Consider the following 15,506-nt stretch of genomic DNA (forward strand, 5'->3'; position numbering starts at 1 on the left):
TGTTAAAATGACTTAGTCACTTTTAAAATGATCTGAAGTATTGTCTTAGGGACCTGTTTTGAAAATACATCTCATTTATTTTATACTGCTTCATAAACGGAAAATTACTTTTTTTTTTTAAAGGCATGATTTCTAAAAAACATGGAAACTAAGGAATACATAGAAAACAAAAAGAATTCACATGATAGTAGTACTCTGGGTGACGAACAGCACTGTGCAATGACACCAAGAAGCAGTGCTTGGGTCTGGTGAGTAAAGACCCAGGGACCCACCCTATGAACATGTTCCAAAATGTGATATTCAATGCTTCACAATGGAAAAAAAGCCACAGCCCATACAAAAGCATTTTCATAAAACTCTGACAAATGTTAAACAGTATTTAAAAATATAAAAGAGGATGCACAGATTTTCTCTGCATGCACAGGCAGTGCTTGGTGAGAACAAATTCAGGCAGGCACGGTGGAGAGGACAGGAAGTGTCTCAAAAAGGAGTTAAGAAGCTGTCCCTAAGCAGCTGTAATTTTGTAACTTAAAAAAGCTGAGGATTTAAAAATATCAGAATGTACATATATCAACCATTACATTCAGTCCATAATGCCTACAGATCATTCACTGCTCAGCTTATCTGTCCTGGTAGATAGTTTTTTGTAAAAACCCAGGAATTCATGGGTAAGTTGCCTCTGGTCCAAGAAAATGTCCTAAACTTTAAACAGATTTAGATTTAAAGAGCAATGTTCTCAATTTAAAAACAAAGTAGTACAAAAGGGCTAACAAAACCCTAACAGTGCAAATCATCAGCAGAGAAAGTCTGTTGCAACTTCTTTTACAAGCTGGCCTTTATAACACATGAAACAGGTAAAAAAAACTTAGCCTTAGATTACAATACAATCATTTCCAAATCTGATTTTTTTAGTACAAAATTTCATAAATCAGGTCTTCTGTGGATCATATACAATCATAAAGGCTAAATTTAAATTCTATATTTTACAAACAAGTCTGAAAAAGGAGGGAGTAAAGTATGGAAGAATGATCTCTGGATGTTATTACTGGCCTCAAAAAAGTAGTGCTACAGATTTCTGTGCAAAGAGAATATGCTGTTCAAACATTTTCCTATTTCAAGGCATGAAAATATTATATTGGATAGAAGAAACAGGAAAATTACTTGTAACAAATTAAAGATAGGTGCAAACACACCAGTCCCTGTCTAACAGTATATAAAGCATATCGGGCTCAGAATTTGTCTGTTTGCTAGCACCTGGCTTTCATACTATATCCTTAACAAATAATCAGATTGAAAACTCAAATCATCATTAAGAAAAAAAAAATCCCTAGTGGCCATACCTCACTCCCCTATATTCAGATTTTTTACGAGTTTACGAGTGAAACTGAGGTCATCCTCTGAAGGTACTTGACTACCTCCTGCCAGGAAGGTGAATGCCGTTAACTTGGGGCAGGAAAGGCAGTAAGAGCTCCAGTTGTGCAAAAAGTGAGAAGTGGTCAGAGGGGATGAGTGGGTGTGGGCAGCCGCTGATATTGTTCTCAACTAGCCAATGGTGGTCCAGAGGTCCCAGGATGCCTAAAGTGTTCAGCTGAGGTTTAGAATAGAAGATGTAGTCAATTATACCCTGAAAAACAGAAGGCAAAAAGAAAAAAAAGACAAGGCCCCACATAAGATAACACTTGAATACTGAGAGCTTTCAAGACATATCCTTAGAGTCAAACAAAAAACTTACAAGCCTGTAGGAAAATGCAATACTACATAAACCAAATGGCATCCCCGAATGTGAGAATGAAGAAAGCTTAGGCATGATAATCATTCTTCCTCCTATCTGGATCTGTTCAAAATCTTTAACAAGACCTAAAGAATCCCTCATGATAGGGCCTCTGCTTCTCTTTCCTAACTTAATTTGTGACACTTTTCCTTGCTCACTACTCCATTGTCATACTAGCCCTCTTTGGGGAGTAGGGAGGTGCGGTGTGAAGTGGGGTACATTCCTTGTAGGCGCCAAGCTCTGTCCTGCCCCAGGGCCTCCACACATGTCTGGAACACTTTCTTCTACCTGTCAACTGGCTAACTCCTTCTCAACCTTCAAGTGCCAAGTTTAATCACTTTCCCAAGGCCTTCCTAAATCCTGACTCACCCACTTAATAGCTCCTATCACCTCTGATTCTTTTCCCTTGCTAACGCACTCCTCAAGGTGTAACTATATACTCATTTGTGTGGTTGAGACCTATCTCTCCCACCAGATCATGATTCCACGAGGGCCAGACTGTCTCTGCTCTCAACACCCTCAACAGTACCGAGGCACAGCATCTGGCACACAGCTAGGTTACTCTTGGTTTGCTCCTTTCCTCCCTGTAACTTCCTCCCTGTAACTTCAGACTCTCCTTTACATGCTCCTGGCCAAGAGCATTTAAGCATGTTCAAGAGTCTTCTTCCTAACTTTCTATCAGGAACAGCAACAAGAGGAAAAAAAAAATCCCTAATCTCTCCCACCTTTTAGTTATCACCCTCACCTCTTCTTCAATCAACCTGCTTGAAATAAGAATCTAGAAGTTGGTTTTTCCTACCTCATTGCTCAGTTATTCTCCAACTCATCATATTCTAGTTTCTCTGACTAGCTCTCCAGTGAAACAACTCTTATCAATATCTTTCTGAAGCTTAACACACACACCTCTTTCCCTAGAAAGGCTTTCTTTCCTTGGCATTTAAGTCCCTATACTGTCCTGGTTTTCCACCTCTCTGGTTACTGTCATTTACATGTCAGTTTTCCCCAGTCTACTCCAGTCTCTCTTCAACTCTACACACTCATCTGTTCCCAGGGTTAAATCATTATCTACAGTACTGTGGATCCTCCAAAGCCAAATAAAAAAAAATTGTCAGTTTGCAACAGTTTCTCAAAGGAGTCTAAACAACCTCCACTCTAAAATTAAGAACCAGTTACCACAAGTATTTACACTATTCTAATAGACAATCTAACCTGAATGATTATTTTCTCAGCAGGTTAGAAATGGAAAATTAGGATTTTAGAGAGCATAAATGCAAAAGGTAGCTAAAAAGGACAGTTGAACACAAGTCCTAAACAACCACAGATAATAAAAATGAGGAGAATTACTAAGGAAAAGGCTCCATATTGTAATCCATTAATTGTGTAACAAGGCATATAAATAATATATATATTAGAAATTTAAAAATGGCTAATAATAAAAGACATTTTGGTTCTCAAGTATTACAGTTTCAGTTAAACTGAAATAGAGATGGAACACCTCATCTCAACTGACAGCAAATTAAATGCGATGGCCCTGCATATCCAGCTGTTAGTAATGAGCCTATAAAAAAAAAATAATTGCCCCAAAAAGGTGACAGTTAACTCAGGATTTATTATCATTATTTCATCTTATTTCTTACCTTGGAAATGATTCTCATAGGTATCTATAAAGTAGGGATGGGACTCTAATCACATGGAATTCTACATTAAGAGTAATAAAAGAATGCTGCTGTCAACTAGTTTGAGATGGCTTAATTCCATTCTGGGCATTAACATTTAAAGCCATCATAAAGTTATAAGACACTTTAAAAAAATGAAGGCTTTAAAAGTTTATTATCTCAAAACTCACCTTAAAATCAAACGTGTAATTGGTGTAAGGCATCAGGCCACTCTCATAGGCACTCTTTAACTTGAAACCATGAGTGATCCTTCCATTGGTTGTCCCATTTTTCCCATTACAGCTGAAGTTTGTAAGACTTTCATTATATCTCAGTTCCTTAAAGTCTTTATGATTTGTTTCTACTCCACCAGTGCTCAAATATTCCACAACACCTATAATGAAAATAAATGTACTTTTTGCACTGTCAAGTATAATACACAGTGTACAATACATAACTAAAAACATAATTCAGTAGTAAAGTTTTAAATCACACGTATTCCCACTTTCTAAAATGTTTCATTGTTTTTCACATTTGCCAAAACTTGTATAAGCCCATTTTTACATGGTTTTAATCATAGTATACTGAATATTCTATACTGTATCACATGAACTTATGCTCATATGTCTTCTCAGTTATTTTTTTTAATGATTGCATAATACAACTGGGCTGATGTATAGTATTTGTTAAGCTAGTTCTTTATTTTTTTAAATTCATGTTATTTCTACCTTAAAAAATGAATACTATAATCAACATCTTAGTATGTAGGTTTCTGCTATGCTTAGTATAAAATACCAAGATTAGGATTAATTGTGCCTAAATATACATTGGGTTGGCCAAAAAGTTCTTTCAGTGTTTTCCGTAAGATGGCTCCAGTAGCACTTAACTTCATTCGAAACAATTCTGTTAGATTGTATGTGACAGCAGTTATATCAGCGTGCATTTAAAAAAAAACTTCTCAAAAATGGTGAATTTTTGTGTAGCCATTTCAATATTGAAGATGGAAGAAAAAAAGCAACATTTTCAGCATATTATGCCTTATTATTTCAACAAAGTTAAAAATGCAACTGAAACGCAAAAAAAAAGATTTGTGCACTGTATGGAGAAGGTGCTGTGACTGACTGAACGTGTCAAAAGTGGTTTGCAAAGTTTCATGCTGCAGATTTCTCACTGGATAATGCTCCACAGTCAGGTAGATCAGTTGAAGTTGATAGCGATCAAATAGAGACACTAATTGAGAACAATCAACGTTGTATCACGAGGGAGATAGCCGATATACTCAAAATATCCAAATCAAGCGTTGAAAATCATCTGCACCAGCTTGGTTATGTTAATTGCTTTGATTTTTGGGTTCCACATAAGTGAAAAAAACCTTCTTGACCAATTCCCGTGTGCGATTCTCTACCGAAATATAATGAAAATGTTCCGTTTTTAAAACAAATTGTGATGGCTAATGAAAAGTGGATACTGTACAACCATGTGGAATGGAAAAGATCGTGGGGCAAGCAAAATGAACCATCACCAAGCACACCAAAGGCCGGTCTTCATTCAAAGAAGATGATATTGTATATATGGTGGGATTGGAAGGGAGTCCTCTATTATAAGCTCCTTCCGGAAAACCAAAGGATTAAATCCCAACAAGTACTGCTCCCAATTAGACCAACTGAAAGCAGCACTCGACAAAAAGCGTCTGGAATTAGTCAACAGAAAACGCATTATCTTCCATCAGGATAATGCAAGACCCGCATGTTTCTCTGATGACCAGGCAAAAACTGTTTCAGCTTGGCTGGGAAGTTCTGATTCATCGGCCATATTCACTAGGCACTGCGCCTTCGGATTTCCATTGATTTCAATCTTTACAAAATTCTCTTAATGGAAAAAATTTCAATTCCCTGGAAGACTGTAAAAGGCACCTGGAACAGTTCTTTGCTCAAAAAGATAAAAAGTTTTGGGAAGATGGAATTATGAAGTTGCCTGAAAAATGGCAGAAGGTAGTAGAACAAAACGGTGAATACGCTGTTCAATAAAGTTCTTGGTGAAAATGAAAAATGTATACACACACACACAGCCTACTCTGAAAGAGTTCCAGAGCAAACTTCATCATCCCTGGACACTATTTTTCCAATATGCGAAGCGTAAGATGGGTTCTGCAAATATTTAACTTTCATTTAATTAGTTAACAAGACTGGACATTTTCCCATGTGTTTGCTATTAAAATACTACATTTTGCAACATGGAAATAGGTCCTAAGATCTGCATTATTTGACAAGAGTCTCTCTTGGCCCCTCAGATACTTTGTAGCTAAAAAGGGGATGCAAAGCATGTAGAGAAATTGCCGGTAATCCCCAGATGGCTTTGAAAGAAGAATTATGGATCTTAGACACCTTTATTTCCCCGGAAAACGAATTTTTTTCTTTTGCAGTACACGGGCCTCTCACTGTTGTAGCCTCTCCCGTTGCGGAGCACAGGCTCCGGACGCACAGGCTCAGCAGCCATGGCTCATGGGCCAAGCCGCTCCGCGGCATGAACCCGTGTCCCCTGCATCAGCAGGGAGACTCTCAACCACTGTGCCACCAGGGAAGCCCTAAAAACTAATTTTAACATAGTTTCTAACTTATTATCTATTCTCTCATCTATTGTGAGAGCAGTGATGTGCTACTGAATTTAAACACTCCGAGCGTGTGAATGTGCACATTCTTGCATGCATGTAAGTCCAAGGAAAAGTATTCTTGTGTATGTGAGAAAGTATAAACAAGGAGCTAAAAGATAAAAAGAAATACTTAGTTTGATATTACAAGGACTATGGTTTTTACTCACTGTACTATCTATGGAAAAGTATATTTAAGAATAAGGCTTTCTGTATTCTACTTTGTGATTAAAAATCAAGATTCTTGATCTTTGTTTGTTAAAATCACTTGCATGATCTGTGTAAATAAAAAAATCTCAATTTCCACCTGAGGTGTATTTTTCTAATCAAGCCCACCAAAACTGGAGATCCTTTAATATATGGTCAAATTTAAACTAGATTTTATTACCACATGCTGGAATCCCAAAGAGTCTGTCTTAATAACCTTTTCAGAGTGTGCATTACATATAACCTGGGGATAATGAAATACAATTATATGTTCTTTAATAAGTTACTTCAAATTATCACCTACGTGTTTAATGAAGATGATTAACATCCTTCCTCCTGAGGTTTTTCATAATACCATTTCATTTTCAAAAGGTTCCCCTACTATACAACATATTTTTTTAACCTGATTCATAGCTGCCACTATAAATTGAATTTTCATTTTGACTAAATTTGGAATTATCAGAAACAACACATTACAAAAACATTTTAAGTCAGTAAGTATTCTATTTAAAATAGCATTGTTTTGTTTGGTTTTGTTTTTACCAGAGTCCGGCAAAGAATTAAGATCTGCACACAACACCAGTGGAATAGTTCCAAATTCTCCAAATGCACTGGACTGGAGGCTTCTCGAGGCTTTATCAATGATGTTCTTCACTTCTGAGAGGAACATCATTGTTTGAACCAACTTCACATCAGAGTATTCAGGGTCCCAGTGCATATGAGCATTAGCCACGAGAATAAGTTGTTTTTCTGTTCCAAGATGTGGCTTTCCAGCTATATTAGATAAAAAGAAAACAAACAAACAAAACCTGTCCATAACCCCATATATGCTCACAGGGTCTGAAAGCAAGTAATATCTCAGAATCTTGGGAATAATAAAGAAGCCTAAAATTTAGTTAACAATCTCCCACCTGATGACTGAATCTACCCTACAACAAACCTGAGAAATAGACATCTAACCTCTCGGTTGAGTACTTCCAGCATAGGGTATTCACTACTTGAACAGAGACAGCCCATTCTATTTGGGATTTTTAAATAGTTCCATCTCCTTAAAAATTCTGGTCTTCTAGATGTCCTAAATTGAGCATCATAAAATTAAATTGACACCCTTTTTCTTAAGATATATTTAAGATAGTCACTAAGTTCCATCTTTCATCTTTTCTATCCCTCAGATTAAATATCCCCATTTCCAACTGTTCCTCAGGTGACAGAAGTTTCAGTTCTTAGCATGATGGTCACTCTAAACATACATTTAATTTGAAATAAGTGGTCCGTTTCTCCAAAACTCAAGACCTTTAAAATAATGACTAAAAAGGTCAGGAAGAGCAGTAAGCATACAGAATACCCTTGTTGCCAAGAAATTATATAAGTGTATGGAGTTCTTCTCTCTGAGCAGTCATTTTAACTAATATTTCCTTCAGCATTTTATGTGAAAAATTCTTGAGGAGAAAAGAGAGCTGTTTTTTTCCTTTGGTTTTATGCCTTTTAAGAATTGAAATACTTTTCTGGGCAATGCTTCCTCATCTTGAGCTTTGCGGTAGAGATAAATGGATATAAGGTTTTAGAATCTAAGATTTAAATTCTGAGTTTCTTCAGGTGTTAGACAAAACTATTAATATGTAACAAATTTTCTGTTTTCTATTAAATTTTGGAGGTCAATTTCATAGGAAGTGGAAAGGTCACTCACATGACATTTCAATCAATTCCTTTCGCAGTTCTAGCAGTACAGCAACTCCAATGTTATCTTTTGTCATGACTCTGTTCAACATAGCTTCAGACCCTTCTGAATTTGCCATTGCTAGCTGATTAAATTCAACAGTGTGTTTCTGAACCAAAGTAAATCTAAAACAAAAACAAAAACACACACACAAATATAAAATTGAGAATACCAAGACATTAGCTTTGTGGAAAATGCAATTTTCCCGAACTTCCTTAACAGATATGATGGCATGTAAATTACATTATGGAAAATCCTCCCCACGTAACACCAAGCTTCCCATGTCCATTTAAGTTGTTCTCAGTCTGTTACGGATACAAATAACACTTTGATAAACTTTTACAACTTAAGAAAATGTAGTCATCTTCTGTTTAGGTTTCACATTGGAAAATTCCATCTTATAATTTTAAAATAATTCTCTTCCTAAGTACACGCTTAAGAATCTCTCCACCATCCCAGAGGGAATGCAATTACAAGGTGTTTCAAGTAACAACTGGAGTTAAACCCTAGCAAACACCTGAAGAAACAGCAGCACTTTCAACATGTCCTCCAAAACACTATTTCTGATGAGTCAAAACAAACCCCTCTAAGTCTACAGTACTGTTTTCTTGAGTAATAACATAACGCCTCATTCTCTTATTTGCCAACTAATTTCCATTCCCTTGGCCCCATCCTGCAAACAGAGAAAGTTTTCTTTTTAAGAAATAAGATGACTGGGAATTCCCTGGCGGTCCAGTAGTTAGGACTCTGCACTTCCACTGCAGGAGGCAAGGTTCGATGCCTGGTCTGGGAACTAAGATCCTGCGTGCCATGTGGCTCAGACAAAAAAAAAAAAAGAAAAGAAAGAAAGAAAGAAGATGACTTACTTTTCTGTCTTAAAGAATATTGCACAGCCATCAACATGTTTTCTTTCTTGTTCTGACATTGTCCTAGCTCTAGATTTAGGACTAAAGAATCCATTATAGCCACGTTCTTTCAGTTCTACCAGAAAAAAACTGTAATACTGTTCTGTTTCAACCTCCTGAAAAATTGTAAATAGCAGAGTTATTTCCTAAGACAAAAATCAGTCCTATGCATTACCTTTATATGTACAGTTTAAGAACTTAAAAGAATTTCAAAGGACTGATCTGCAGAATGAAGAATTACATTTTTTCGATGTAATTTATCTGAAACCAATCAGAACACCTACTTGTCATTTTACAGGTACCAGTTGATAAGGTCAATTCTTTGTTGTTTAGGAGTAAAGAAGAGAAAGACATACACCCCTATGCGTATATATTTCCTTATATTTTAGAATTGGCATAGAACAAAAATCAGAGAGGTAACAGGAACTCCACAGATCAAATTTCACACCACAAGGAGAGTGATTTGCCCAAGGTCATGTAAGTTATTATGAGAGTTGGACTGAGAAGTTTCAATGCCCTTTCCACTTTGACCTAACTATTCAATTACCACTGGTAGTAAAGCAAAATTATACCTTGATAGTGCCACAATTTCAGTAACACTGCCACCCAATTAAAAAATAGTGTACAGGGGCATCAGGGAGGAAAAAGTAAACATTTAGCTGTCATAGCAAACACTTAAAACCCAGCTTAACCCATCTGCTTAATTTGGCAGCACACTGCTACAAAGCACAGCAGGCAGTGAATGCTCCCAGAATTCACTAAATACAGAAAAAGTCCATATTTTAAGAACTGCTAAAGCTAGGACTTCAAATGTGTCAGTGTAATGCGTTCCCAAGCTGTTCCTTGCTTGATCAATGTTGGGGCATTTCTGCAATTGAAATAAGTGCTCTTCTGATAACTTACCTGAAGACTTATGACATCAGCATTGCAACTCAAGATTTCTTGAATAATGGCCTTTTTCCTGTAGTCCCAATTTAGTGCCCATGATGGACAGTAGCCATATAACTGCCGGGTCGCATATTTATCACAAAGAACATTATAGCACATGACAGAAAACAAGGCTGTAGGAAAGATAACTTTACTTATTCACACACGTGGCAGAAAAAAAAAAACATAATTAATTTCAATAATTTTCACTTAAATGCTAAGTTTGACTTTATTCATTCAATATATATTCACTGAAAAGCTACTATATGCCAGACATGGCATAAATAATGTTAGAAAATAAATGAAGGACTGATATGTGAACAAATTATAATATAAATAAATAATGTGTTTCCTGCTACAGAGGTACACACAGGAAGGTTCAAAAACTAACAGAATACAATCTTAAGTCCTTCAGCCTCTAAGACCAGGGCTCCCTCATTTCTATGTTCCCTCCACCACTTCAACAATTGTTAATGTAGAATGTGGAAATCTGACAGGTAGTTTGCTTAACAGGCATCTCTACTTTTCTTCTACAGAGCAACTACTATTAATTCACGTGAAAGAATAGACCAAATCCTGTTGCACACATCACAGAAGTGCTCAAACTATTTTCATACAATTTTAAAAGGAAATTAGAGGTCATTAGTTCGATTTCTCTTTCAAATAGGTGTTTTGGCTATCTTAAACTTTTGTATTATCAAATGCATCTGGAACACAGTACGGTTTGGAAACTTACAGTATAGAAAGATTTTGGTGTATTTATTGTAACTGAAATTGATCAATACTTTAGAGCAGAGTTCCTCAACAGCAGCACCTCTGATCTCCAGCCACAAGATGCCAAGAGCACTTCTACCAGTTGTTAACAATCAAAAAATATCTCCAGGCATTGCCAAATGTCTTCTGGGGCATAAAATCGCCTCTGGTTGAGAAGTACTGCTTTATACCAAACTTTCCATAGCATAGTATAGAGGCCAGGTAAACAAGTCTTCGTTACTATCTCCAAAACCAAATCAACCTTAAGCATTCTACTGTAACACTGCCCAAAATCTAAAGCATACCAACAATACTATTAGGTTTACAAGAAAAAGTAAAAATAAGATTTAAAAAATTAGGCTACCAACCAGTTGGCCGTGTTCTGTCTGGTTCTTGTAACATAATCCAAGATCTTGGAGGTGGTTGTTCTGTTGAAACTAGTTGAAAATAAAACACAAAATTAAACAATATTCTTACATGTCTTTCTAAAAAAAATGGTTTAATCAAATGACCACTTACTTCTTTTTGCAGTACCTGCCAAATTATCAAGCAAATAGTTCAGTAGCCTTCTTGTTCCATCTGGTTCCAGATAGAGGTTCAATATATCCTGGGTAAGTGGATTTCCTGGAAATGTTTTTTAAATAGGTAAAATGAAACCAAGACAAGTACTAAAATATTTCAAAACTGAAAAATGTACCAAAATTATCAGATCATCTATAACAATGTATATTAACTATATTAACTATATAAACCACATATATAACTGTATATAAAAAACTATATATTAACTCAACATACCAAACTAGAATATTATTTTTTTCAGCTTTTGATGTGAAGAATAAAAATGATTCATACCACATTCTATAGAAGTATCCAAAAAATGATTATTAATGGACTGATGTGTCAATCTAGAAGATATCTAACAGTATATCTCTGCATCTGACCCTGCCTCATCAACACTTTCATAATGATCAAAAGAGAGTAAAACTGGATTGGGGAAGAGTTGGAAGAAGGACTAGGCAAAGGAAAGGTGAGAGCCAATATAATGAATCACAGAGTCAAAATTTAAGAACGCTACAAAGTTAATAAGAAAACATCCTAATGACAAATGCAGTCTAACACTTAGATTTTTTAAAATTCTAATGAATAAAGTAACAGGATGGGACAGACTTGGTTTAAGATTAAGCCACTAGTGAAGGGGAAAACCCCAGGGCAGTGATCCAACAGTCAATTCAATCACTGTTTCATAAGGGCCAAAAATGAAAGCAAATGCAATGATTTACATGTATTGTTAATAGTCTCAAATTCTCTCAGAAGGACTTCTTATGTACAAGTAACAGCACAGTACACTGTTTCAAAAGCAAAGTTCCTATCCATGCTCCATTTTAAGAAAGACTAATAAATTCTATAGATGGAAGATAGGTAAAATGATGAGAGATCTTAGCCATTCCAAATTAAAAAAAAAAAACAAAAAGGTATGGACTATAAGAATGATCACCGCACAGAGAAAAAAGCGTTTTCTTCCTTTTCTCTTGTGAAAGAGTAGACTCAAAAGGCAGAATGAGGACCAAGCTCAGAATAGAAGTGTTTGTTAAACATTAGAATTATTTAAGATGAAATGCCCTGACCTGTGAGGTAGTGGCGTATCCTTCATTAAAAGCTGGATTACACGGATGGGAAGAATCCTAAGTTAGGATTTTAAGAACTGTAAAGGTAAAAACATGCTCCTATAAGCGCAAGGTATATATTTGTAGGAAGACAAGTAACAATAGTATCATTCCCCATATGTGTACAGTTCTTTACAGCTACCAGAGTCCTGAAATTTTCATTTAGTCACAATCCTATGAGACAGGTAGCTATAACCTGAAAGTTACCAGGACCCTGGTTAAGGATATCTCGAGAAAATGAAGTCAACCAAAAAACTTCTCAGTACCAGGTAAGCATCCCATTCTAACTAGACCTACATTACTGCTATTATTTTTACTACTTTCTAGTGCAAAAAATATTTAAAGGCAATGCTGAGTACTTATAACTATGTGATCCTCCCGTCTAAGATCTTTCTATAAAATTAAAAACCATCCCCAAACCCAAATATCTATTTTTGACTTTCTAATAAATGCATGAAGCCAAATGGTATATTTCCCCCAACATCTGCTTGTTCTTTGGAATTCCTTTAAATTTAATCTACTCTTCATTGCCTGGAAAAAATAATACACATAGGGTGAACTTAGCAAGTACAATTCTGGAATTAAAACATGATATTGAGTCTCAGAACTAAGGAACAAAAGTGAATGAGAGGAGTCGTTTCTGGAAAGATGAAGTAAACATACTTTTCCCTATTTCTCCTGCTGAATACAACTAAAATCCCATTAATTATGTGTAAAGAAATGTAAGACTCTGAAATGTGGTAAGAAGGCAGAATGTTCAGAGACCTCAGGACCTGAGGAACAACACAGTGGTGAATTCCTTGGGTTTACTATTTGTCTCATATATCCCAGACACAGAGCTAAGAAGCCAGCAACAGAGAAACACCTATGGGTACAGAAAAAAAAATTCCAATGAAAGCCAAAGGGCCAGGAAAGGGCAGCCTAACAAAACAAAACTTTTAGATAGTAACAGCTCTACTACAGCTAAACACCGAAGAAACATACATGGCATCCTCTCTACTCATGCCAGCAAAGATCAAGCAGGGAGCTTAGACTTACACCCTTATGAGGAAGTAAGGAGGTACCCCAACACCCCTCGCAGGGTAGGGTCAGAGAAGGCCAAGAAGGTAGCTGGGACTTTTATCCCCTCCAGGCAGTAACAAGCACCTCCTCCTCCGCCCTAAGGGAAGCCTGGACTTCCACCCCCACCCGCAGTAATGAGGTGCTCTTCCACCTACCTTCTGGGGATGACGTCAGAGGAGGCTGAGGAGAGTCAAGATTTTTACCATCTCCCGCTGGTAATGAGGTCACCCCAATGCAGCGACTATGGAGACCACATAAGGAGCCAAAACTGCCACCTGTACCCAGCTGACCCTCAGGTGTCAACAAAGGCTAAGTGGAATCTTAAGTCCTACCTCCCCTGGCGGTAAGGAGATGGTGTTCTCCATTTTCCCTGCCACAGCAGTGTTAGAGAAAGCCAGCAAAAAGGTTTAAATAAGATCCAGAGTCTTATACCATAATGTGAATATATCCAGCTTCAAGTGAAAATCACTAATAATACCAAGAACCAGGAAAATTTCAAACTGAATGAAAAAGATAACAGATTCCAACTCTGAGATGAGAGAAACATTAGAATGATCTGAGCAAAACAGAGAAGGCATGATAAAAATGCTTCCATGAAAAATTACAAACATGCCTGAAATAAAAAGACAAAAAAACAAGAAGACTCAGTAAACAAAAAGAAAGTTTGGGTAAACAAATGAAATGTAAAAAACCAAATGGAAATATTAAAACTGTCAAATAGGATAAATGAAATAAAAAAACTCAGTTGGATGGGTTCAATAGCAGAATGGAGGGTCAAAGGAAAGAATCAGTGAACTGGAAGATATAACACTAGAATTATGCAATCTGAACAACAGAAAGGAAACAGATTGAAAAATATAAATGAACAGAGAGCCTCAGGGACCAGTGGAACTACAACAAAAAACTTAACATTCATGTCCTCAGAGCAATGGAAGCGGAAGAGCACAGGGCTGAAGAAGTACTAAAGAAATGGTGAAAGCTCCCCCAATTTGGCAAGAAACCTAAACCTATAGATTCAAAAAATTCAAACAGGACAAACCCAAGCAACATCGTAATTAAACTGCTGAAAACTAAAGACAAAGAAAAAAATCTTGAAGGCAACCAGAGAAAAACCACCTTATCTGTCGGGGAAAAACAATATGAAGAACCAAAGATTTCTCATCACAAACCAGTAGAAAGTGGCATGGTATTTTTCAAGCGCTGAAAGAAAAGAACTGTCAACCCAGAATCCTATATCCAGCGAAAATATCCTTTGGGAATGAAGGAGAAACAAAGACATTTTCAGATGACAGAGGACTAAGAGACTCTGTTGCCAGAAAACCCTCCCCTAAGAGAACCATTAATGAAAGTTCTCTAAATGCAAAGGAAATGATAATAGAAGGAACCCTGGAATATCAGGAAAGAAAAAAAAAAAGATTATGGTTTAATAAAAGGGAGGGCAAATATAATAGGCTTTCCTTCTCAAGTTTTCTAAATCATGTTTGGCAGTTAATTGGGGGAACAGGCAAATAAAAGGTCCTAAAAAGAGCTATGGTTTTTATATGTCACTCAAACTGGTAAAGTAGTTAACACCAGAAGACTATGATAAATTAAGTTTATATACTGAAATACCTAGAGCAACCACTGAAAAAGATAATTCAAACACATCACAGACAAGTTAAAATGGAAATGTAAAAAGATGCTCAAGTAACCCATAGGAAAGCAAGAAAAAGAAAACAGAAAAACAAAAGGAAGGAGAACAAACAGAAACAAAAAATAAAGTGGCAGATGTAAGCCCCAATAAATCAATAATTATAGTAAATGTAAATGGTCTAAATAGACCAATTAAAAGACAGAAAATTGGCAGAGAGGATTTAAAAACATGACCCAACTATATGCTATCAACAAGAAACTCACTTCGAATATAACAATATAAGCAGGCTGAAAGGAAAAGGATGGAAAAAAAATCATGCAAACATTAGTCAGAGGAAAGCAGGAGTGACTATATTAATATCAGATCAAGTAGATTTCAGAGAAAATCACCACACTGCAAGTGGCCTTATGTAACAATAAAGGGCCAATCCCCCAAGAAGAATTAGCAATTCTAAACGTGTATCTATCAAACAACAAAACTGCAAAATATTTTAAGCAAAAACAGTTCCATCCAAAAACTGATGGAACTGAAAGGACAATAGAGAAATCTACAATTACAGTTG

General features: G+C 36.3%; 1 protein-coding gene across 4 annotated transcripts in view; it reads right to left on the minus strand.

Moving 5' to 3' along the window:
- Window positions 1-1,411: 1,411 nt before the first annotated feature.
- Window positions 1,412-15,506, minus strand: part of CNOT6 (CCR4-NOT transcription complex subunit 6) — a gene marked incomplete at both ends in the record, with an annotated part of 50,155 nt that continues 36,060 nt past the window's right edge. Inside the window, 8 exons of one of the 4 annotated variants that reach the window (XM_079703332.1) lie at window positions 1,412-1,624; window positions 3,618-3,820; window positions 6,824-7,054; window positions 7,968-8,122; window positions 8,864-9,018; window positions 9,806-9,963; window positions 10,951-11,019; window positions 11,117-11,206. In XM_079703332.1, the coding sequence (XP_079559458.1) occupies window positions 1,412-1,624; window positions 3,618-3,820; window positions 6,824-7,054; window positions 7,968-8,122; window positions 8,864-9,018; window positions 9,806-9,963; window positions 10,951-11,019; window positions 11,117-11,206 (1,274 nt within the window). Of the gene's footprint in view, window positions 1,625-3,617; window positions 3,821-6,823; window positions 7,055-7,967; window positions 8,123-8,863; window positions 9,019-9,805; window positions 9,979-10,950; window positions 11,020-11,101; window positions 11,207-15,506 lie in introns of all 4 variants that reach the window. The other 3 variants (XM_079703331.1, XM_079703330.1, XM_079703329.1) reach the window with 3 other exon arrangements.

Source organism: Hyperoodon ampullatus, assembly GCF_949752795.1.
Source record: "Hyperoodon ampullatus genome assembly, chromosome: 4".
Taxonomy (NCBI): Eukaryota; Metazoa; Chordata; class Mammalia; order Artiodactyla; family Ziphiidae; genus Hyperoodon; species Hyperoodon ampullatus.